Source organism: Embiotoca jacksoni, unplaced genomic scaffold, assembly GCF_022577435.1.
Source record: "Embiotoca jacksoni isolate LCO1_2020_lvr unplaced genomic scaffold, fEmbJac1.0.p SCAF_22, whole genome shotgun sequence".
Taxonomy (NCBI): Eukaryota; Metazoa; Chordata; class Actinopteri; family Embiotocidae; genus Embiotoca; species Embiotoca jacksoni.
Genome location: NW_027185363.1, coordinates 8,025,616 through 8,048,727, shown reverse-complemented (window position 1 = coordinate 8,048,727; position 23,112 = coordinate 8,025,616). Strand labels below are relative to the sequence as shown.

The 23,112-nt window shown below is 39.3% G+C and overlaps 1 protein-coding gene across 6 annotated transcripts in view; it reads left to right on the top strand.

Annotated features, from left to right (window-relative positions):
* The window catches only part of pde1cb (phosphodiesterase 1C, calmodulin-dependent b), a 100,846-nt gene extending 82,865 nt beyond the window's left edge, over positions 1-17,981 (top strand). For 3 of the 6 annotated variants that reach the window (XM_069157738.1, XM_069157742.1, XM_069157743.1), the window contains 10 exons: positions 1,459-1,559; positions 2,251-2,379; positions 3,339-3,440; positions 7,297-7,417; positions 8,629-8,710; positions 9,548-9,668; positions 11,576-11,751; positions 13,101-13,334; positions 14,307-14,369; positions 14,652-17,981. In XM_069157738.1, coding sequence (XP_069013839.1) covers positions 1,459-1,559; positions 2,251-2,379; positions 3,339-3,440; positions 7,297-7,417; positions 8,629-8,710; positions 9,548-9,668; positions 11,576-11,751; positions 13,101-13,334; positions 14,307-14,369; positions 14,652-14,671 — 1,149 coding nt within the window. In that variant the 3' untranslated portion in view covers positions 14,672-17,981. The remainder of the gene's footprint in view (positions 1-1,458; positions 1,560-2,250; positions 2,380-3,338; positions 3,441-7,296; positions 7,418-8,628; positions 8,711-9,547; positions 9,669-11,575; positions 11,752-13,100; positions 13,335-14,306; positions 14,370-14,651) is intronic. The other 3 variants (XM_069157739.1, XM_069157741.1, XM_069157740.1) reach the window with 3 other exon arrangements.
* Positions 17,982-23,112: the final 5,131 nt, after the last annotated feature.

Below are 23,112 nucleotides of genomic sequence, written 5' to 3'. Positions count from 1 at the left end.
AGCTAAATCTTTGCTTTGTGGACGTGAGCTCACTCTCATTCATGCACATCTCAGAGGGAAATGCCCACTCACTGGTGTGTATAGATGCTGCATACGTACACAGATTAAACATGAGCAGACAAAAAAAAAATAAAAGCACAAACATGCAAACATTAACATCACGTCTGGTTCTTAGATGTCATTTCTTTGTTGCAGGTGACAGTAAACTGATCTAAGTAAAAGTCAATTTAAAAACAAGTCAATTACAACAGGCACTTTTAATCAATAGATTTAATAGATAGAACAAATTATTGATTTTTTGACCAAAAAATTGGCCAATATACCAATAATTGAATATTAGCAGAAATGGTTGCAGGGCTAGAATTGACGTCACTACCAGAATGCGGACAAACTTATCTCAAAGTATTCCTGGAACCGTTTGCTGCTACTTTTAGATCATCGTCTTACTTACTATTGTGATGAATCACAGCTACAAGTGCAATGTGTAGTAGGGGTGGGCGATAAGGCTCTAAAATAAAATCACAATATTCCACGATGACGATGGTCTTGACGATATGACAAAATACAAAGAATGCAACAAAGTGTTAAAAAAAGATTTTGGCTGCATAAACTTGGTAGTTAGCCTTCAAATATTCAGTAAAACCCAAATCAATTATCTGTCAGGTCTTTAGTTTGTAAACAACAACAATTGAGGAGTGAGATTCAAATTCTGTATAAAATATAGCAACTTTCAGTCCTACTTACTGTTGTTGTGTGAAAGTTATTCACATGACATACATCCTACTGTTACTCTGTGCAATGTTATGACGTGCGGAATATTGCCTTAATAACTATGACTTTTATTGTATTGGGAATTATGTCAATATGATCCTGAACAATATGATATGGCACACTTCTAATGTTTAGTCTCATTTTGTGGCAGCATTTAAAGAGAGCTTGAGCTTTTCATTTAGATTTGGTAACAGTGACAAACCAGGTAGAGACTGTCAAAGAGACAAAGAGGAAGTTAAAGAGTGATAAAGTGACAGTTTAAAATGTGACTTTCAACTGTGCATGTCGTATCGAAGGTTTGCTTTTTGCTTCTCTAACATGTCCTCTGTCTCCTTCTCCCCCATTTGTTTTCTTTCTTCCCTGATGGTAATGTATTCCTCTTGCCAACTACTTCTCTGCATCCTTTATATCATTTTTCTCCTCTCCATTTTATGCCCTGATGGACCATTCCCTGCTTACCCCTTTTTTCCATTCACTGCCTTCTCATTTCTCTTCTTTAATATCTGTCCATTCTCTCCTCTTGTGTTCATTTCTTTTACCTGTCAATGTCTCTTTCCTCTCCATCTTGCTGCCCCTTCTTCCTCCTCCTCCTCCTCAACACCCTACTCTCTTCTATATGATCCTCTTAATATCCCCCTCGTCCTCGTCCTTGTCCTTCCTCGTCCCCGTCCCCGCCCCCGCCCCCAGCATTGGTTGACCGAGCTTGAGATCTTCGCCATGATCTTCGCAGCGGCGGTTCACGACTATGAGCACACGGGGACCACAAACAACTTCCACATTCAAACCAGGTAATGGATCATAAAATCAAAAATGCATGGCACTGACTCCACCGATCAATGTTGTAATTTACAGCATGGGGGCTTTACATTCACACTGTGATCGCCTGCAGTGCAGTAATAACACTGAGGCAGAATGGGAGTCCAGATGAACTTTAGACTCAGTGCCCTTGAAAAAAAAAGTCTGTTTGTCCTCCAGCACTCAAAATTCCTCAACAGCTTCATTCATGAAAACTTGAGATGGAAAGAAAACATTCTGTTATTGTTTGGAAATTTAGTAGTTGGTTTGTTACCAACACTGTTTTCATTAAATATTCTTCAATTTATGCTTATTTTCATTTTATAAACTTGGAATAGTCAATTTTCTTAATAAGGTATCCAGATTCCTTTGAGTTTATAATAATTACTTTTTTTTCCAAATGTATACTTTTTCTAATCAAGATACATTTCAGGGAGGGAAACTTTTCCAGATTATTGACACTTTGTGAACTGAAGAAAAAGAAAATGGGCAAATAAATGAAACACAAAAGAGGGAAAGATCAGAGGTCTTAGTCACATGCTGGAATCAGTTTGATCACATTTGTATTGTCATTAGATGACACATTTTCCTGAGAAAGTAAAGGTTCCATGTTTGTTCTAATTTTTTTTTCTCCCAGTACAGACTAATAACAGGCTATTGCTTTGCTTTCTCTTTGACTGACAGGTCAGACACGGCTATCCTGTATAATGACCGCTCAGTGTTGGAGAGTCACCATGTCAGCGCAGCCTATCGCCTGCTGCAGGACGACGATGAAATGAACATCCTGTACAACCTCTCCAAGGACGACTGGAGGTCAGTGAAACATCGGATACACTCACACCATGCCTGGGCATGTTTGACCCCCAAAGTCCGGTTTGTTTGTTTGTTGTACAAACGCTCCATAATGTGCATGGGCTACTTGAAGAGATAGTCACCACTTTAAGTGGCCCGAGCACGGAACTCAAACGTGTGTGGTGGGTTTGGTTCTCACCATGTTAAAACGTTTAAATTGTAGTCAGGAAGTAAAGCTACAAATTCATCCTTCAACATTACTTGCCTCCATAAAAATGTTCTTTTACATGCAGCATGTAAATAGCTGCTTTACATAATCTATAAATTTGTAAGGCATGTGAGAAGGCCGTGTTCCACTGTGCTCAAAATAAATCCAAATAAGCCACAAATTCAATACAGAACACTCTGTTGTTCTGTGCATGAGTACTTTTGTTCAAAAAGAATTTGCATTGTGGTTCAAGTGCCAGTTCAATCTGAGACAAACAGACCATAAAAGAAAGACAGACAGGAAGTGGAAAGAGTTGAGTGACAGAAAAGGGAACTTCAAACTCGGATGTAAAAATATGCTGTGAGAACAGATAGAGACAGATACGAGTGTCTGGCATGAAACCAGGCAGGTCAAGCGGAACAATCTCGCACCTTTTTCAAACCTCAAAGTAAACTTATTTCCTATTTTTCTACATTTACTCTGCTCAGGGGAGGCGCAGAGTCAAAATCAGCAAAATTGATTTCCTTTAAGGTCCAACAACTTTGTACTAAATGGAACTGTTATGTGACAACAAACTAAAGACGACAGCTGCAATCCGATTTCTTATAGCATAAGCCAGGTCTTGTCAAAGCAGATTTCATAAATAGCTCTCAAAATCAGTCTTCATTCACTTTAGAGACTTCCGAAATAAGCCGTCTCTTATTACCTGTGAGTTTGACAGTTCATCAAGCTGCACGTGGCTCATGTTTCTCTCTCCTTTGTTTTCGTCCAGAGAGCTGCGGGCTCTGGTGGTGGAGATGGTTCTGGCCACGGATATGTCCTGCCACTTCCAGCAGGTTAAGGCCATGAAGAACTTCCTCCAACAACCCGAAGGGTCAGTCGCCTTTTTCCCTCAGCACTGTTGACACTGCCTGCCCTCGCCTGTGCAATTTACATCCCCATTAATCCAACTATCAGCCACTATTTACATACCACCTGCTGTTTACAACCCAATTAACCCTGCTCAGAAGGGGGTACTCATGGAGAAATACAGTAAACAGCCATGTTTTATAGGGAACAAACAAAGGATGAGTTATTGTTGTTTAATCAAAATAAAGAATAGAAGAGAAATGAGTATTTTGCTGCTAAATAGTACCAAATGTCATGCATTATACAGTGTTGTCCAGCAGGGTATAAATACTGACCCTCTCAGGCAGTTTTTTTCTTCTGTGCTGGATGTCTGCAGCAGAGTTACGGTGTAGTCACACCAGATTTGGCAGGGCGAAATGTATTTGCACACTGCGGTGAAAAACAGTTGGCGCTAGAAAATGCTGGCAGGTTTGCTGGCGTGCTGAAGTTCTGCTACAGCTGATGAGTGGGAAGAAAACATTCATCTTTCACAAAAAAATGTTATATTGTCTTCACCAGCACTCTTGTTTTACTGCTTGTATTCTTTCACATAAATATTTCCTTACACCTTTCAGTCGATTTTAGCGACGATCAAAAAATGCCTTTGTCATTCGGTGCAAAATTTTGATACTTAGACTTCATCCACATCGATACGTTTTTGTTTCAAAGCATGCAACTTTTACTATGTTAATGCAGGAGTAAATCTTATATCAGTGTTAGCCAGACAATATACAGCTTCCCATGCAAGCCCAGCCTGCCTATGTAGATTAATCCTAAATATATCTTACATTATAACGTCTTATTTCACTCTGTTCAAACTAATATCTGTCTGAGTAGAGGAGGCTTCTCTGTGTGCAGCTGCATTGCCGTCTACTAATCGCCTGTTATGTCAAGCATGCAGGGGATCTCTAAATTGTAGCAGATAATAACCCGAGTTAGGCTTTACTCATCAAAACTGCATTCAAATTAAAGATTTCTATCGTCGTGTGTAATTTTCTCTTTTAAAAATGGATTAATGGAAGAAAAAATTGATTATGGGGATTGTGATTTTGTTGAAAAAAAAAAAATCAGAAGTCCTCTGCACAGGAAAATAGTTCAGTTGTGGTTAAGAATAGGAGAGCGAGGAGAATGAAATCCAAAGGAAGGCGTTTGCTGCACACCAAAACACTCGGCTCTGGACTTGTTGGTCTTAACTTTAACAATTTAAGCAAGAGAACAAATCATGGGTATAATTAAACAAACTCATATCATCCGATCACAGGTTCCATGTAGATTATTGTGCAGCAATACATAGTTTTAAAATATATAATCATTTTACACACTGTTTGAATTTTCGTTATTTGCAATAAATCCACAGTTATATCTTAACATAGCAAAGACTTGTGAAATACACATTAAAGGACTTCAAAGGATTCCCAGTGACACATGTAGCACTTCTCATCCTGCAATAGAGCTACCAAGGATGGCTTAATATGGGATCTACAATATCAAGAAAATGATGATGAATATACAATTTCATCTTAAAACCCAATGTAAACCCCAAAGAAGCCATGAAAAAAAAAGGGAAAATAAAAGCAAGATACCTTAGAAAAAATTGCACTAATAAAAATCGACAACGTCTACAAGATGAATTAAACTAGGTGACGCTGCTGCCATGAATTACAAAAATGTAAAGTGCTGCTTTTTCAAAACTAAACAGTAGTTAAAGAATAAAGAAATGTGACAGATTGATATACAAGCTTTACACTGTACCCCCTCCCCCTCCTTGCTGTAACGACTTTTTAAGGACTGTTGTGGTTAGCATATCTTTGTCTCCTTCCTGACACAACTTCCTTCTCACATGCTGTGGGCAGTGACTTAAACCCACTGTACGTGCAGACCTAGAACAGAAATAAAAAAGAGCTATCAAGCAAACTATCATATGATGCAAACGGGTCGTGGCTGCTGATGCAGCTGCCGCACAGACAAGAGAAAGCTAAGAAACCCTTTGACCTTCAGGATATTATTGCTTTCACTGTGATAACGCTCAGCACGCGTCGCGTTCAGGAAACTGCTCAGGAGATAAATAGCTTCCCGAAGAATACATGTTGTGATCGACAATATTATGCTTCCAGTGTTTGTGAATATAAAGAAAAAGTGCTGAGTGCAAGGTTATCATCAAGCTACAGTATGGGGTGCACGCGCGCGCACACACACACACACACACACACACACACACACACACACACACACACACAGAGATGCACACACGTACATAAATAAGCGATTGCAGTCTGCAGGGAGCTGCGATGCTGAATAGACTCTAATGTGAAGTAATTCAAACCAGTCAGCTGCAGGCTTGCTTAGAGTGCACTTTAAAACCCAATCTGCCTCCGCTGGAATGAGGGGAAATGTGAGCCGTCTTTCTCACCTCTGTTTAACCTTGCGTTGTGTGTGTGTGTGTGTGTGTGTGTGTGTGTGTATGTGTGTGTGTGTGTGTTTGTGTGTGTTTTTTTTTTTTTTTTTTCATTTGTCCGCCTATTTTCCATATTGGCCTGACTCTGTCCATTCACGCATCTGTCCATTAAACATGATATTTGGATATGGTTATCAGGTCATATCTCAGACACGACTGTTTCTGATGAGGCGAGACGGTGCATCTTCACACTGTGTTCCAGTTTAGAGGACCAGCCAGCCTAATGGAGGCAGCATGATTAAAGGGGGACTGTTTCTCCCCCTCCTTTCAGATGGAGGTGTTTTGAGTTGCCAACGGATCACGCGGTTGTATACACATGCTAATAAGACATATTAGCAGAGAAGTATTTTTGCATTTGCCTGTGCCAAGCGAGCCACACACTCGTACTAGTTGTCATGTTTCTTTACACCATAAATATGCGCGCGCACACACACACACACACACACACACACACACACACACACACACACACACACACACACACACTAGTTTATTTTAAGACAATCCCACATGCACTGTTCTGCTGCTGGAAATACTAAGGAATGTGTATTAATCTACAACTGCAAATAGTCCCTACCAGATGCACTATTTTCTTCGGTTTGAGAAGAATTAGTTTTAAGAAATTGCCTTTTTTTTTAAATTTTTTAAATGAAACTATATATTCTTTGTTTGCTTAAACATGAACTCTAAAGGTAAATTTGCAAATAAGCAAATCTTTAGCAGTGATGTGTTTATACTTAGCCTGCAGCCATGCACCACATCCTATTAGGGCTGAATGGGATATCATGCAGCAGTTTGACCTGCAGCTCACGTCCCACTCCTCTCTTGTAATGTCTTAGTAAATTTAGTCAGTTCAAGTTCTTGGTGCACACTGTACGCAAAATATATATTGCCAAGTCTATCGTAAAACATATCAGCATGTCAGCACAGTTTCATGGTTTCAATAATTGTTCCTTCTGTCCATACTGGCAGCAAAGTGATCCTTCTTGTAATTTAATCTAGTGTCAGGGATGGAGGACGACATCTACAGCCCAGTGTTGGGGCTGTACTCTAGCCACTGAGTACACAGTAGGCTATGATGCCAACAAAAAGCTATCCCACCTCAGGCTGCACAAAGTGTCAGATGTTGTGCACGGATTGTGACACAAACAACTGCCTTGGTGTCTTCAGGTACACCCATTGCCTGGGACATTTACTTCTATCCTTCCCCCAACTGGTATTTTTCAATTACCTGTTATTAATATATTTTTCTGTCAAAATACAAAATCTAGAGCAAATCAATTTAAAACAAAAACAAACAACCAAACAACAACAACAACAAAAAGCCAGAGTACCGGACCCTTCCAGAAAACAACTCTCTAACGTACTGCAATGTTCCCTGTCTCAGCATCGACAAACCCAAAGCCCTGTCCCTGCTGCTGCACACGGCGGACATCAGCCACCCAGCCAAAAGTTGGGACCTCCACAACCGCTGGACCACCTCCCTACTAGAGGAGTTCTTCAGACAGGTGAGTGGGTTCACCCGTCAGGTCACAGTCGCATGCAGGATGACAGCAGCCAAGCATGTGCTTTAGTGCTTTTGTGGTTCAGATTAGGAATGGGTTACAATTTTTTAAATATTCCTTAGGAAATAAAAAAAAAAAATCAAATAGACAACAAAAAGGAGAAGAAGAAGAAGAAGAACACATTACTTCCAGGCTTTGGTAATACGTGACGCTGTGAGATTAGATGCTACAGTACAAACAGCAGAAAACATGCAAAGACTACGATTAATCAAAAAGCTCTTTGTGGTACTCCTTCAAAAAATAAACGACAATAAAGTGCAGTGCAAACTCAGCGAGGTAAAGCTAGCATGTCATGAGTCACAACTGTGTCATTTGGGAGTGAAGCACCGAGCAGACGGTCCATCTACAGATCAACAATAAAAGACTAGCTTTGTCACCAGACGAAGTATGATGAATACTATTCTCTTGCTGCGTGAATTATTTGCTGTATTGGTGCAAACACAATTTGAAGTAAAGTAAAATTGATTTGCCTTTTTTTTGTTTGTCGCTTCTCTGTTGCTGTGTTTATGATTGTATTAGTTGCTGGCTGCTTTGTCAACAAAAGCTGTTAATTCTGTCAATGCAGTACAAATTCCGTGTTGTTGTTTTTTTCTGAAGTTGCAGTGAAACATGAAGGATAAAATAATGACAATAATTGTGAAACATTGGTTTAATATGGTGCTTTGGCACAACACTACCTCCCAAATTAATTTGCATTAGGCTATAAATAATAAATAATGTATTTGAAAATGTCTTCAAAAATGACATTGGTTTAAATGGTGCCACATTGCTTTCATCTCTTCCATTATTAATCCACATGGTTCTCATTATCAGTGATATTGTCATGGTGGCTGCTTTCACGAGGCCTTTGTCTCTCGGGATACGGATTGTCAATAAATAGCTTCTCCAAAGAACATTGTCTCCCGACTCCACAACTCATCTGTTTGCGACAAATCGGAAAAGAAAATGAAACACATTTGTGGCCCAAAAGCACTTTGGGTGGGGCTCAGACAAATCAGAGTCTGTTGATAGAAGTGTGAGCATATGGCGTGCGGGGGTAAGTGTGTGTTTATGAGCGTCTACATGCCCAGTGAGATGCGTGCGCATGCCCGAAGGGTGCGGTAGCCTTTTCTAGCAACTAAATGACTGTACTGAGGGAGCTGTTGTGTTTGCAGGGGGACAAAGAGTCCGAGCTCGGGCTGCCGTTCTCCCCTCTCTGCGACCGGAAGTCCACGATGGTGGCACAGTCCCAGATCGGTGAGTGGCTTCTCCCCGTACGGGGACGCAAGTTCTACTCCAGGATGATGTCTTTTGAGAAAAATCTTGCAACTGAGGCACTTTTGATTTGAAGAATGGTCAAAAATGTTATGAAGTCATTGTGATGGGCTATGATGCAAAACGCCTGCATGAGGTTATTTCTGCTAAAAAGGTGTCAGTACTAGCTACTGAGGCCAACTGTGTCCTTACCTCGTCCGCAGGGGGGAAAAAAGACATTTACTAATATTATTGCTTAATAAATAATGACAAATCTAATTTAACTTGTGGTGTGGTTCCAAGTATACAACCTTTTTTTTTTTTTTTAATCTCAGTTTCATAAAGGTTCAAATATTTGCTTATGTAAAAAAAAAAAAAATCCAACAATTTCCATGGGATGCTATCCATTTTTAAGTAATAACAATAATAATAATAATAATGTAATAAATCAATTATGTTAAATTGTGTTTTCCACAGTGTTCTTAGTGATTGTTCTGGGCTTTAAATACTTCAAATTAAGTAAAGAATGTGAATATAGGTCTGTAAAGATTCTCAGTCATCCATTTCATGGTCAATCTTAGTGTTATCCAAAGGCAACTGCACTTATTTGATTTGAGGATGTTTCACCGCTCATTCAAAAAGCATCTTCAGTTCTGTGGAGGTCAGTCAGTACACAGAAACTCTAGTCTAACAGTTAGAAATTAAATACAATTTTCAGTTAGAACTGAAGAAGCCTTTTGGACGAGAGTTTAAAGATGCAAGTCCAGTTGCCTTTGGATACACTTACAGTACAATGTGAATATAGACTAACATTATGTTTGCTGATATCTTTACCACCAGGGTTCATAGACTTCATTGTGGTGCCCACCTTCACTGTGCTGACGGACATGATGGAGCGCATCGTCACGCCGCTCATTGACGAGGCCTCCCATGCAGGTTTTGCCGGCTTTAGACGCTCAAGGTGAGCTGCAGCTCTTTCTCTGTGAGATTATATTTGTGAATGAAAAGTTTGGATTTTTAAATGCTGCTCTGGAGCATAACTGAGCAGATGGAAGTGGGTGACTATATGTAAATCAGAAAAGATATTAATCGGCAAGCCTGGTTAATCAACGACGGAAAATGTACTGTTTTCTACCCTTCAGCTCTCACACCTTTCTGAATAACTGCTCACCCAATGACATGATTAAAACTCAGCAGCTCCTCTGCACCAACAGCATATCTAATGGAAGTATTGGGAACAGCAGATGAGTCTCCCATGAGTAATCCATTTCTGTGCGTGGAAATGTCTCCACCTTTCATCAGGCAGAGCCACACACCTTGAAATTGACATTTTAGAGATGTTAGTGAAGTTCACCTCACCGTCCCTGATCAAGAATGGGCCTTGGTGCCGGACAGGCATACACAACAGCCTCTTTAGCTGCAAAAGGAAGAGATGTTGTCCCCACCGGTTTAATTAATTGGCTCAATACTTTTCCTCCGTCATCGCATTAAATCAGGTACACTGTGTGCAAGCCTGTGAAAGCATCTAAATAAGAAAGCACAACTTGCCATTGCGTTAAAAAACTACCCAGACAAAGATAATTAAAAAACTTTGTGTCTATTTATTTGTTTAAACTTTGTGTCTTGTGAAGTTATCTCACTGGAAAATAATGCAGCACTTAGGGAGTCTGGCTCTGCATCTTCCATTGCACCTGCACGTCAATGTCGGCATCCACATTCTCCCCAACAGCAGTCATTAGCATCACTCAGTGGGCCTCCAGTCACAGTTAACCGAGTGGAAATCGCAGATAGTGTTACCACTTGTGCAGTCTCCTTGTCTCCGTACACACCCGGGTGCTTATTTGGTTCCTTGCAGTGTTCCCTCACAGCATTTATAGCTGCTTTCAATCACCTATAAACTGTGTCTGCAGTCTCTGCCTGCCTCTTGTTTATCCGTCTGTCTTGCTTCTTTTCTTTTTCAACATACAGCTTCATCTGAAACTCGTGGTTTTTTTTTTGGTTTTTTTTAGCCAAAACAGGAATATGACTCCAGGCAATGTTGATCTGCTAATCAGTCCACAACTCCAAAATGAACTACAGTTTAATGTATTGCCGTGAAATTTTGTACGGGCATTCTTAGCCCTCAGAGGGTGAAACCTACCGGTTTTGAGGGCCTCCCGAGTTTTCCTCTAGTGCCACCGTGATGTTGACATTTGTGGTTAATCTCAGCAATTATTAGAAGGATTTTAGAAACATTTCTTACATACATTCATATACCCTACATGATGAATTGGAATAAGCTTAAAGGGTTCTTTCCATCACACTTTCATAAAGTCTCAAGACCCTCAACACACATAAAGAAATAAACAATGGTCAAAAGTGAAGCAGTAGCTGCATAAATACTCTGACTTGGCTCGACCTAAAAAAAACAACAACTGCATTTCCCATAATGCAAGTTGACAGCGTCTTTCATTAAACCTCCAAAACCTTCCTTCCCCCATAAAGAACCGAAAAACAACTGTGTCCCACCAAAACAGGAAGTTTATTGTGACCATAGATAGTGAGCGACGCTGTGGGCTGAAACCATTGACTGTAGGCCTACATAAAAGTGGACATGGCTTATGGGTCAGAAAAACACGAGGGATTGTCTCCAAAAAGGCTCTGAATTCATACACTTCCATTCAAGTAATGACTTTCCCTTTAGTCTGTTTTACTTTGTGTCTGTTGATGATTCGAAAATTTTAGCACGCTAATATGCTAAGAACTTGGTCAAAATTACCTGCAAGCTCATGTTAAAAATTCTGCCTCACAGAGCTGTTTTTATGACTGTAGACTTCTGTTTTAACTGCCTTCCTCTATCTTATTTATTTATTTTTTTTACCTGTCCAGTCTGAACAGTATTAGCTCAGATGAAGCCAAGAGGCGCAGTGTCAAGAGCATGGGCTCTGACAGCAGCTCCTCAGGCCAAAGTTCTTTGCTGGTGGTGGACATGAAGAACTTCAAGGCGTTGTGGAACGAAGAGGTTTACCAGAACAGAGAGAGGTGGAAAGCACAGGCTGGTAAAGGTACTGTACATCCATACAAACCGTAAATCTGGTCAAATGGGGATGATTTGTGGCCATAGTAAAACTGATCTGTCCGAACAGATCATGAAATCCACCAGAGTGGAGAAAATTGGCTTATAACGCTGCAATGCTCTTAGCTTACTCACAGAGGGATTTTACTGACCTGTGGAAGTGTGGAATTTGTGAGGAAATGATCTGTTTTGATTCATTATGTTAAAATCTGCCACTGCTGATCAGCGCACGCATTAATTTCTATTTCATATGTTTAATCAAGTTGACACCACTTTCTAAAAAAAACCCCGAGAGATAGTTTATCATTTGTAACTCACTAGCCTTATTTGTTGTTTGTAAATGTTTTATGTCAGTTATAAGCCAATAATAAGGACAATGTTTACATCACTTTATAGTTATTTCAATTTTTCAGACAAGCACTTAAGTGTATTCAAAATTAATAGTTTGTTAACATTTACATATTGGTATATCTACATACTGGAAAGTTGATGGGTTATTTTAAGGAGCATTAAGGAATTAAATATTAACTTTAGATTGAATAGTCTATGAGTGAGAGATAAATATTTATCGTCAAGTCAACAGCATAAACACTAGCCAAAGGAATTCTTTCCTAAATAGTTGTTGACCAATACAAGAGCCACTGATTAGAACTACAGTGTGTTTGTTAGAAAATAGGACCATTAATGTGCCAATGATCAATGTTTTGCAGCTATCATGATTATATTTATTCAACACTGGAACAAATGCTTATATATGAGTGTTTTAGCATTTTCAGGTTGTTATTTGGGGTTTTGCTAACAATCAAGTTTAGTCTTTTGGTTACCTCTAGTTGTTTTGATGAGTGCTGCATTCAGTTGCATAAGGCAGTTGTTTTCAGTTGATAAAATACAAAAACAGTCAACAGACTTCGTCAGCAACTAGAGCCAGTGAACGTATGAATCATTTAGCAGCCAGATATTTGGTGAAGACCAAAAACAGAGCTAAAACAGAGTGAATATATGACCTGAATGCATTAAGTGACAGAATGACAACGTCTCTCTGAAACTGCTTGACATCTGCTTCCAAATAAATGTACTTGTCAATTTAAAAGTGAAAAATACCTGTACAGCTTGTTTAAGCTGCCACCCGGTGGCCAAACATTGTTAATGCCGGTTTTAAGTTTCAGCAGAGTTTGAAAAATCTGCGGTCTAAAACAGCAAAAAAAACAAAAAAAAACAAACAAATGCTGAGTTCTCTTAACCTTCACTGATTTAAAGTAACAAACGGTAACTAATGCACATAAACACACACACACACACACACTCACTCTTGTTAAATTGCCTCCATGTGACCCTCAGAGGCAGAAGAGCGAGCTAAAAGGGAAGCGGAGGAGGAAGCCCAGCAGGAAGAGGCTATGGAGCCCCAAGAGGTCCACACAGAAACCGAACAGCCTGAACCAAAGGAGGACAAATTGGAGGTTGAGGCGCATGAGTCAGCAGAGGTCAACAGACCACCAGATGGCAACACAGGGGAGACAGAGAAGGGAGCGCAGCCTGGGAGCGCCACGAAGTCCAATGCCCCACTGCAGAACGGTAAATCTTTTTAATGGTGTAATCCCACAGCATCGCCCGTCTTAATAGATGTGACATGAGGATATTTCTCTACAGGTATAATATTGATAAAATACAATACAGATGTCGCACCAGTGTGTTAATGCAATCCCTCTTAGAAATATAAGAGTTTTTCTAAATCATTTGAAGGTTTTAACAAGATTAATCGATTAACCTGCCCTGTTTTTTTTTTCTTTTCTTTTCTAAATTCCTCTCTAAATTATAATTCCTTAAAGCGAAAGGTGCAATACAGATGTCTGGTTTTGTCCAATCAAAACTCCAAAATTCAAAGACATCAAGGGTAGTATCAATGTTTGCCGCAGAAAAGCTTCCGATTCATTTGGGGTCGATTGACTATTCAATTTATTGACTAACTGTTGCAACTTTATTTCTGATATCCAGTTTGTTTACAACCTTGTTTTTGAAAAAGTTGGGACGCTGTGTAAAATGTAAAAAAAAACTAAACAGAATGCAATGGTTTGCAAATCAGATGAACCCATATTTAATGAAAATAAACCAAAAACAATGTCAAATGTTGAAACGGAGAAATGTTATTGTTAATTTATATTAAAAAAAATTATATTTTCCTATGAATAGCTTCAAGATTTGAAATATAATTTAAAAAAATGTCCTGATTGTGTCATACATGTTTTGTATCAGCTTGTTCTATGTCTTCATGGAGAAAATTATATTTACACAGTAAAACATTCAAAGCTAACTGCAAATTCCCATCAGATATAATACAGCAGATGTGTAGATCGTACATCATTTAATACACCAATTACCAAATCTGCACGAGAGTTTCAAATAAAAACTCTCTTGGTCTGAAAAATGTTTTACTTAAAAAGTAAAAACGCTTCGAGATGAGGCTTTGAGACTTTGTGAATGTTTGCTGTCATTAAATATATCAGTCAAGTGCAGATGACAAATGTCACAACTATACTGTTTTTTCAGGAGAGCTGTTAGAAGGGGCTGAATCTCCAGCGGGTGAAGACAACAAGAACAAAGCAGTCGATGGTGGGTTGAATCCCGCAGCCTAAAACTATTGACGGAAAATTAAAGTCAAATATCTGTTTTATGGCTTTACAAAAACACAGTACTTCCATCCAACATTTTAAATAGGACAACGTATTAATAATGGGAAGCAGGGGACTGGACTCTCTGGTATTTGATCAGGAGATTAAAGTGAAATAAGATAATTCACTGGGCCTGCAGGCGGATTTCCCGGTAATAGCTGATCACTTTGTTGAAACATAAATCCCCTAAATTGATAATAATCCTTTTCCTTTTCCTCCAAAGCAGAGGTCGTGATGGAGTGAGCGAGCTGGTGGGAGGGGGGCATCATGGCCTCAATGCTGCAACTGTTACTGCTCTTCTTTCGACCTGATCCTGCTTTTAAAACCCCATGTGGGAGAACTCAGACTTAGCGGGAAGGCCATTAGTTGGACTGTGTTGCCCTCTACAGGAGACCGAGAAACTGACACATTTGCTTCCTCTTGTGTTTCTTTTGAATCAGCTGTTTTTACTTTTACCATGTTTATCCTGCCAGGTTCTTGTATGCAGAGCCGTGTGCATTATTCATCCCTTCCTGCTTAATGATAAAGACGATGAAGAAAATTTTATGACCTTAAAATGACAGCAGTCAGGAGGAACCTTTGACAGACTGCTATTGTTTTTTTTTTGTTTGTTTGTCACTCTTGTACTTCGCCCTAAGTTGTATGTTCAACACAACCGTAGACATGTAGCCATTGTACGAGTCCCACTTTCACGGCATCTTTTTATTAGACTTATTAAAAGACATAAGGTCTTGTGTTACAGTTATTGAGTTCGGTCCTTGCAAATGATTACATAACTGCAGATCAGTGTGAAATGCACAATAGATGCACATTAGAGGGACTTTTACGACTGCTACAACTACAATATATGGGTATGTGTACAGTAAACTGGGGTTAAATTTTGCAGCACTACGGTATTACTAGCAAGCACTCCTCAGACAAACCCACTCTTACATAGAAAACATTTTCCCTGTGCTTTGGGATCTCCTGTTGAGAGCCTCTTGCTGAAGCTACCACAAAAACACATCTTTACCAACAGTTGTGGCAAATTTTTTTCCCCCAGAACATGTTTACTTTCTTTGTGCTTTCCTCAGACATTGTGCAGTTCTGATGCGTTTATTTTCCTTGCAGCCAGGAACATGTCGAGTTCTTTTTGTGTGTGTTTGTCGTCTTTTCTGTATATATTAAAAGTTTGTATATGTAAGGACCTGAAAAGGAGTAGAAATCTATCCATAATCTACCAAGGGATATTTTTTTTTAGATATATTGTAAAATAATTGTCGTGAAAAACATCCAAAAATTAGAATGCAGCTTTTGCATTTCTGACATATCACGCACGCAAATGCATTCAAGTTTATTTTTTTTGTAATACATAAAGTCTCTCTTTGTTTACCTTTTTGTAAAATGACTTGTTTTGCATTTTGCGTCCCATATGAATCATGCACTAGATGTGTCTAATATCCTCACGCCATATGTCTTCTTCTCGATGCCTTTTTATGTGTTATTCAAGCTGTAGCAAAGAGTCAACATTGTCGCTGAATTAGAGACAAATCTTGTATGTTTTTTTCTTTTCGTCTGCAGTGCAGTTACGTTACACCAGCTTCACCTCCTTAGGTTGTTGGTGTAATGTTTAATCGACGTGTTTACAGTGTGCTCGTACACCTGTTAGCCAGCCGAAACCATCATGCTTCCGTGATGCATTTGAGGCTACGAGTCCAAACTGTATCTGCTACTTGATTGTTTGCCAGTTTTTTAAGGCTTATAATGTCCTGTGTAGACGATGCAAATATTGCTTACGTGCATATGTAACATATTGAACTCCTGCGATGCTGGTTCAGCTTTTACTGTATACTTAATATGTGTAATTGGAAGCAAAGAAAAGATGCATTTTGGCAGGATTTACATTAGGATGGATATGTTTTTCCTAAAACTGTGCACTTTGATTTAGTTTTCCTTGTCTTCTTTTAGTATAAAAATTCTATATTTTAAAAGGGTAACTCAAATTCATGGAAATTCATACTCAAATTCTAGGAATTATAAATTAGTTTGTTATCCTCCTTGTTTTAACATCTGCTCCCCATTATTTAATTTTACCAGGAACAATAGTACCCTAGTTTTTCACGCAACGTAACCACATGCTACTTTCTACCTAAAAACTACAGTCAGTGGTCAGCGAGCCAGTTGGCTGAATGTGTGCCTCTATCTGTATTTTCCATTTCACACTTTCCAGCTGTAGAAAAAAAACAATTCTGTGATGTCATTTGAATCTGTGCTGATCCAGGTACAGTCAAACAAACCAATTCATATCTTCCAACAACATTGCACAGTAAAGAGTCACTGTTGGAAAGTCTGTTTGTCAAGACAGCTGTTTGATGTTGCAGAAGTATAGTAGTCATATTGGTATATTTTGCTCTTTTTCTTTTAGAAAAGTCTATTTTCTAGCTGTTTTGTGCTGTAAAGTGCACGTGTTTTTGTTTTGTTTAATTGTACTGTTTGTTCCTTTTTTGACCCAAGAGGACGAATTGTCCAAAAGCATGTCTTCAACATGATGTACGGACATTTTTCTTTTTCACGTTGTCTCTCCTCTGCCAGTCCATTTGACATGTTTTATTCCACCAGCTCTGAAGTCAGAAAAATTGTAAATTTAAAGTGCAACAATTTAGGAAAATTTGAATTAAACAAAACTTACTGTATCCTCAAAATAGGTTGCCTGACACTTGGTAAAGCAGATTATATTGTCTGTATCAAGGGACCAACACATGTACAGTCTTGTAGTTTGCTCTACCTTCCACTTGCTACTGTGATAGCCTACTGTATGAATATTTAACAGGAATTTATACCGACCATAATAAGAAACTTAGCTGTATTTATGACATGTAAAGACTTCTAAACATGGAGTTTTGTAATGGTTACGATGAAACACATTATTTGTTGTTTGTTTCGTGCTATCTTTCCTTGTTTAGATGGAATCACTCTTGAATGACTGATCTCAACCTGTACTAGTGACTGAGGTTAGACAGATGTTAATCGTGTGTGTGTGTGTGTGTGTGTGTGTGTGTGTGTGTGTGTGTGTGTGTGTGTGTGTGTGTGAGAGAGAGAGAGAGAGAAACTGCCACAAAATACTTAATGTGCATTTCTGATCTCCTCACTGTGACCTGCTCTGATGATGAGCGTGAGAAAGAGAGAGAGAGAGCGAGAGCTGTAGTGGACTGACTAAAGCTGAGTGAACATCTTAAATCCAATTATTGTGTTCCATAAATCTTATCAGGCTGATACCACCATTATGTTTGCTTATGAAAATCAACAGCAGACAAATTACAACATAGTGGCCAATACATTTCAACAAACAACGAGGTGGACAAACCAGTAGTAAACCGCCTTATTTTACCCTCCACTTCATCCCTGAATGGACAGAATGACTGAAAGTGAGAGTGAGACTGAGTGTATGTGCGTATGTATGTATGTATGTGCATGCATGTGTGTGTCACTGTCTCGTGCCGGCCAGGCGGCCGTGTGTGCCACCATGCTCTGTCACTGCACAGCCGTATCAATAAATCTGGACTCAAAGGGCTCAGATCATGTGTGCCTGTCTTTATTTCTACTATTATCATATTTAAAGGGACACTCCACTGATTTTACACATAAAGATTCTCTTTGGCTCTGGGGTAACTTTTGTCAAGTCCGAAAAAATGACCACAGTTATTCTGAGCTGCAAAATAAAATGGTTATACTGTGTAACACAGTAAGGGTGTGGAGCTAAGGCCGTTTTCACAAAATACTACAAGTGAGTTGTATTTTGGGAAGTGTGAGATATAAGGCTGTAGTTATTGTCAGCAAATAGTTCATATTTTTTCAAGTTTATTAAAACAACAGTCCCGTGCCCACTAAATACTAACCCACTTTTTATTGACGTTATTATCTGCTGGTCCTACTGGTCATGAAGAGGCAACTTCCTAACTTGATCTCAATGTATGTGATTAGAAACAAAAACCAGACTTCCTGCTGTGCAAAAAAATATTTTTTTCAGTTAATCCGAAGTTAATATGAGACATCGATAGTTTGACAAAAGAAATCAAGTGTATATGTTTCATGGTTATTGTCTTTATAGTCTAAAATCTTCCTTTTTCAGTTTTCCTTTTTTTAATTTTTATACTAAAAAGACTAACTTGTCTAATTCGGACTGCTGAAGTACCAAAATGCATTGTATACAAAAATGAAAGAATAAACATTATACCTGATTTAGTTTAATGAATATGACCTCTAATATCAATGTGGTTTTTGTCATTTCAAAACAATATTTTTGGGCCAACATGAGCCCCTCTTTTTTTCACACAAATAACTTCAAAGTCAGCTTCAGGATAGAGGATTTTGGATATATGCCACATTTAAGTAGGATAATATGCGGGCACCTGAGGATTAATTTGAGAAGCAGCTCAGCAGTGTGTGTCAGGGTATTTAGCCCCCTTCCCAACAAGCAAGACCTGGGTGGTACCAATAGATACTTTGGTCATCTTGTTTGACATGATACCAGTGAACTCAGCTGCTACAACCTTTGAAAGACAGTATTGCCTCTTGCATTGCAGTTGAGTATTAAATGTGCCATATAAATTCCTCCTCTCCTGTAGTTTGATAAACTATAGCTTCATGCTCTCTCGCTGCCAAACAGTTCTCCGAGGTACTCGTCTAACATCATGGGTGCTGAAGGTGCTGCTGTCAGTTGTTGATGCTGGTCTGAAACAGAAATCTGAAATTTGCATTAGCATCACTATTTTCCTCGTGCTGCTGTGCCTGTTTTGTCCCCAGAGACCTTTGACTTGTTTTTCTGACCTTAAATGTCATTTCCACGCAGGGCTGAAAAGTTAAGAGCTTGAGATCCACTTTTAACAACTTACTGAAATCAAAATATGAACATGAACATATTCATTAGAATATGAACATAAACAACAAAAATGAAGTTAAACAAAACTGTGGGTGGGCACGTATCTGCTAACTCCTCCAGCCACGTCAACATGGTCTTGAGGTAGTTAACAGGTGATTCAGCTCACTCTGTCCATTGCTTCTATCTACTTCCAACAACTCTGAAGCAAGTGTGACACCCTCCGCTTGCAATCCATTGATGTTTTTATACGATTTTGTTTCAATAAATTATATTTGTTTTTGCGTGAACTCCCTAAAAAAAATAAATCATTCAGACAGTTTGTGAACCCACCTCAGTTGCTCACTTTCTTCCACTTCCCTCCCCAGGCAGACATCCATTTGGTTTTGTCACCATGACATTAGGACCTCGACGCTGTTATTGTCTTTACTTTCAACAGTCAGTCCCACCTTAATGCACAACCTACATTGCAGATGACTGATACACTCACTCAATGCTCTTTTACAATATTGTTATGGACTAGCTGTAGATAGATTTTGTTTGGTACATTCCTTTCCCTAATCTTTGTCCTAGAGTCTTTCTTTACGATAAGATTCTATGTGTCAAATTACCACACATGCCTTGAAGAGATGAACATAAATATGAATAATAATTTTTTTTAAAAAGTCTGAAAGTGGTATAAAAGATTCTTTAACTCATCGACCATTTTTAATCTTAGTAATAGCTATCAATATAAAAATATTCAAGCCTGATTAAACAACCTTTGAAATGTACATTTGTGTGAATCGACCTTTCTATGACTCTTTTTAACCGTTATAAACAAATCCAGCATTGGTTTGACGGTTGACTTCAGACTTGTGTATTAGATCAGTGAAAGGCAAATATTTGTTTTCAGATTTACATAAAAATGATCATAGTAGAAGAAAGATGATTTTTCCAAAAGACTATTTGCAATCGGTAAAAGATTACAATATGTCATTCGCTTTAACTGCAAAAAAAAAAAAAAAAAACATGACTGGCATGGTAATAAATGATCCACTAGATGTCTCTGTCAGACCTTAATTTACACAGACTCTACAAACAGCTCAGCTCTCAACCTCAGAGGGCCTGTGGCACTAAAAATAATCAACGGACTTGATGTATATCGTGTCACTCACCCAAGATAGTCAGTGTATAGCTCTTTATCTGCCATATAGGAAACTCCACAAACATTAGACACAGAATGCATATTTATCACCAGTAGCATGCATATTCATGGAGCAGGTTGATGGAGCTCATGGAGGGATGTGTATGAGTTCTCAGCACAGCGCTGAGTGCCGGAGCAGAAGGCGAATGTTAATTCAATTATACGGCAGCTGTTCCTTGGTGCCCATGGCCACTGTGTTTGCACTAGAACAGAAATCTTGTATTAGGTCCCTGGCCATAAAAGACCATTGCCAGGGATGAGAATGGGGACTGCCTGTAACCAAAAGCCATCAACAGTATTTTAAGGAGCTTTTAATGCTTATTTTTGGCTTGATTGAGGAATTTGGTGGGACTGCAAAGAAAGATTTGTGGGATTTTTTTGTGTTTGTTTGTTTGTGCTCACTGTTGATTTACAGAGCTGCTGTTTTTCGTCATTACTCTATTAAATCTGCTTGGAAGTAAAATGTGCAAATGAGTTTCTTTGCTGTATTAACTCCAGTCAAGGGTGGTTGCATAGAGTATGCATCCTGTGGTGATTGCTTCATCATTTTGTCATGAAAAAGCTGATTTACAGATACATAAATCCTACTCTTGCTTTGCGTGTGCGCACTGTGGAGTCATGCTCGTGACTTTTGAGCCTAAGAGACGGACACGTATGTTTAGGTCTTCGACTACACCCACATGAACATGTCCACATACATGTTAAGTGAAGTGAAGAAGAGTGCATTTCAAATCAACACACATTAACCAAAGTGCTCACATGTGTGTGAGTGTGTGTTGGTATTTGTGCTCCACCCCACCTCCTGTCCTGGGCTCGGGCTGAGCTCCAGTACTGCTTGATGGAGAAAGAGTAGGAGGAAGTGGGGGGGGGGGGGGGGGGGTGAAGGCATCCACCAGCCTGTCCCTTCATTACCCAGCTCCCTGAGACTCGCTCTGTGTGATTTAATCACACAGCCACTGGCGGGAACTGCTGCTCTGATGTTACCTGGGCCTGCTAATCAGTTTGCTTTTCCTTCATCAAAAGGAAAACAGCCACACCTGCGGGAAGGATGCGCTCAACTGCACATTACATATGTATAATATATGCACGCATGCAAATGTGGAGGCACATACACCCATCGATACCCAAACAAAAACTCACCTACCGCGGGGATGAGAAACACTAAGTAAAAGAGGTATGCAGCCGAGAAAAAAAATATTTTCTTAGTTGATTCATTTGCTGATACTTTTTGGAGTTAAATAATTAATCAAGTAGTTTATAAAATGTCAGAAAACAGAGACAAATGTTCATAACAATTTGCCAGTTCCCAAAGGGACATCTGCAAGTAGCTTGTGTTGTAAAACCAGCCGTCCAAAACCCAAAGATGTTCAGTTTACGTATCATATACAAAAGAAAAGGCAGCAGATCCTCAAATTTGAGAAGCTGCAATCGAGGGGACGTTTGACATTTTTAGTGAAATTGTTGCCAATTGTTAATCTGTTCATCAACGAGTTGGTGAAGCCACTTGTGCCTGTTCTGAATAAAAAATGTGATTGAGTCGCACTGAAGGCAGCACGACTTGCCTTTTACAAAACCATCCTCTAACCTAACCAGAACTGACAGCATGCTCTCGCCACTTAACTACACACAGCCACATCATGCAGCATGTAAAGTACAGACACCGCATATCAAGCCGTTTAATAAAAATTAAACCCTGTCTGTCCACTGGAAAGAGCACAGAGCTGCAGTTAGAGTGACTGATCGAGAGCCCAGAATCAAAGGGCCCTGTGGCACGAGCTTGCTAGTATGTCTGGGAATTGGCCCAACTCTTAAAGAGCCAAGCTTCCCTAATCTTCACTAGGGGTCGACCCCCAAATAGGAGAAAGCTATTTCTGCTGGCAGCCAAGTGGTTTCTTTCCTGGAAGCCTGTCAGGTGAGGAGTGGTGCCTGCCAACTGTAACCCCCTCAGGTGGGCACAAGGGGCAGGGCAGACCCTCATCATGGCGGCAGCATCGTGACACGCAGCAGATGATACATGTCGCAGAGGGCATTGTCTCCAATGCCCAGATGTCTCCAGACAAAGATCTGCTGTGAGCGACTCCACAGTGATAGATTAGAAAAATACCAGCATCCCAACGCTTACTGCAAGGCGCTTCATTAGAATAGCAGCAAAAGCAAGTCGTAAACACAATGTTGACATTATCGTCTGATATACACTGAGTAACACGATCACCATTGAAACTAACAGCAAACAAAGAACTCCTAAAACTTCAAACCGCCATTTATCAGCGAATACTTCATTCCTTTTGTCGTGTTGACTCTATTTTGAGCTCCCATTCATCTTACAACATTTTCCCCTTCAAATCAACCTCAAGTCAATTTAACACTGCAACACCATGTCGCTTGTTCTTGCTAAAACTGGTTAAACACAGATGGCGTGATGTCACGTGGAGATATTTCCAGCGACGTTTCAGATGGGTTTGTTTTAAGGGGTGAATTCATTCATTATGAATTCTTTTTTCTTTTTTTTTCATTATCAGTTTCACTGCTCTGCACAGAAAACATTCAACTTTAACTCTATTTTAGACACAGGAGGTAGACTAAATGAAATGAACATCTGCTATATATTATATTTTATATAATCTGACATACTGTGCAGTAACA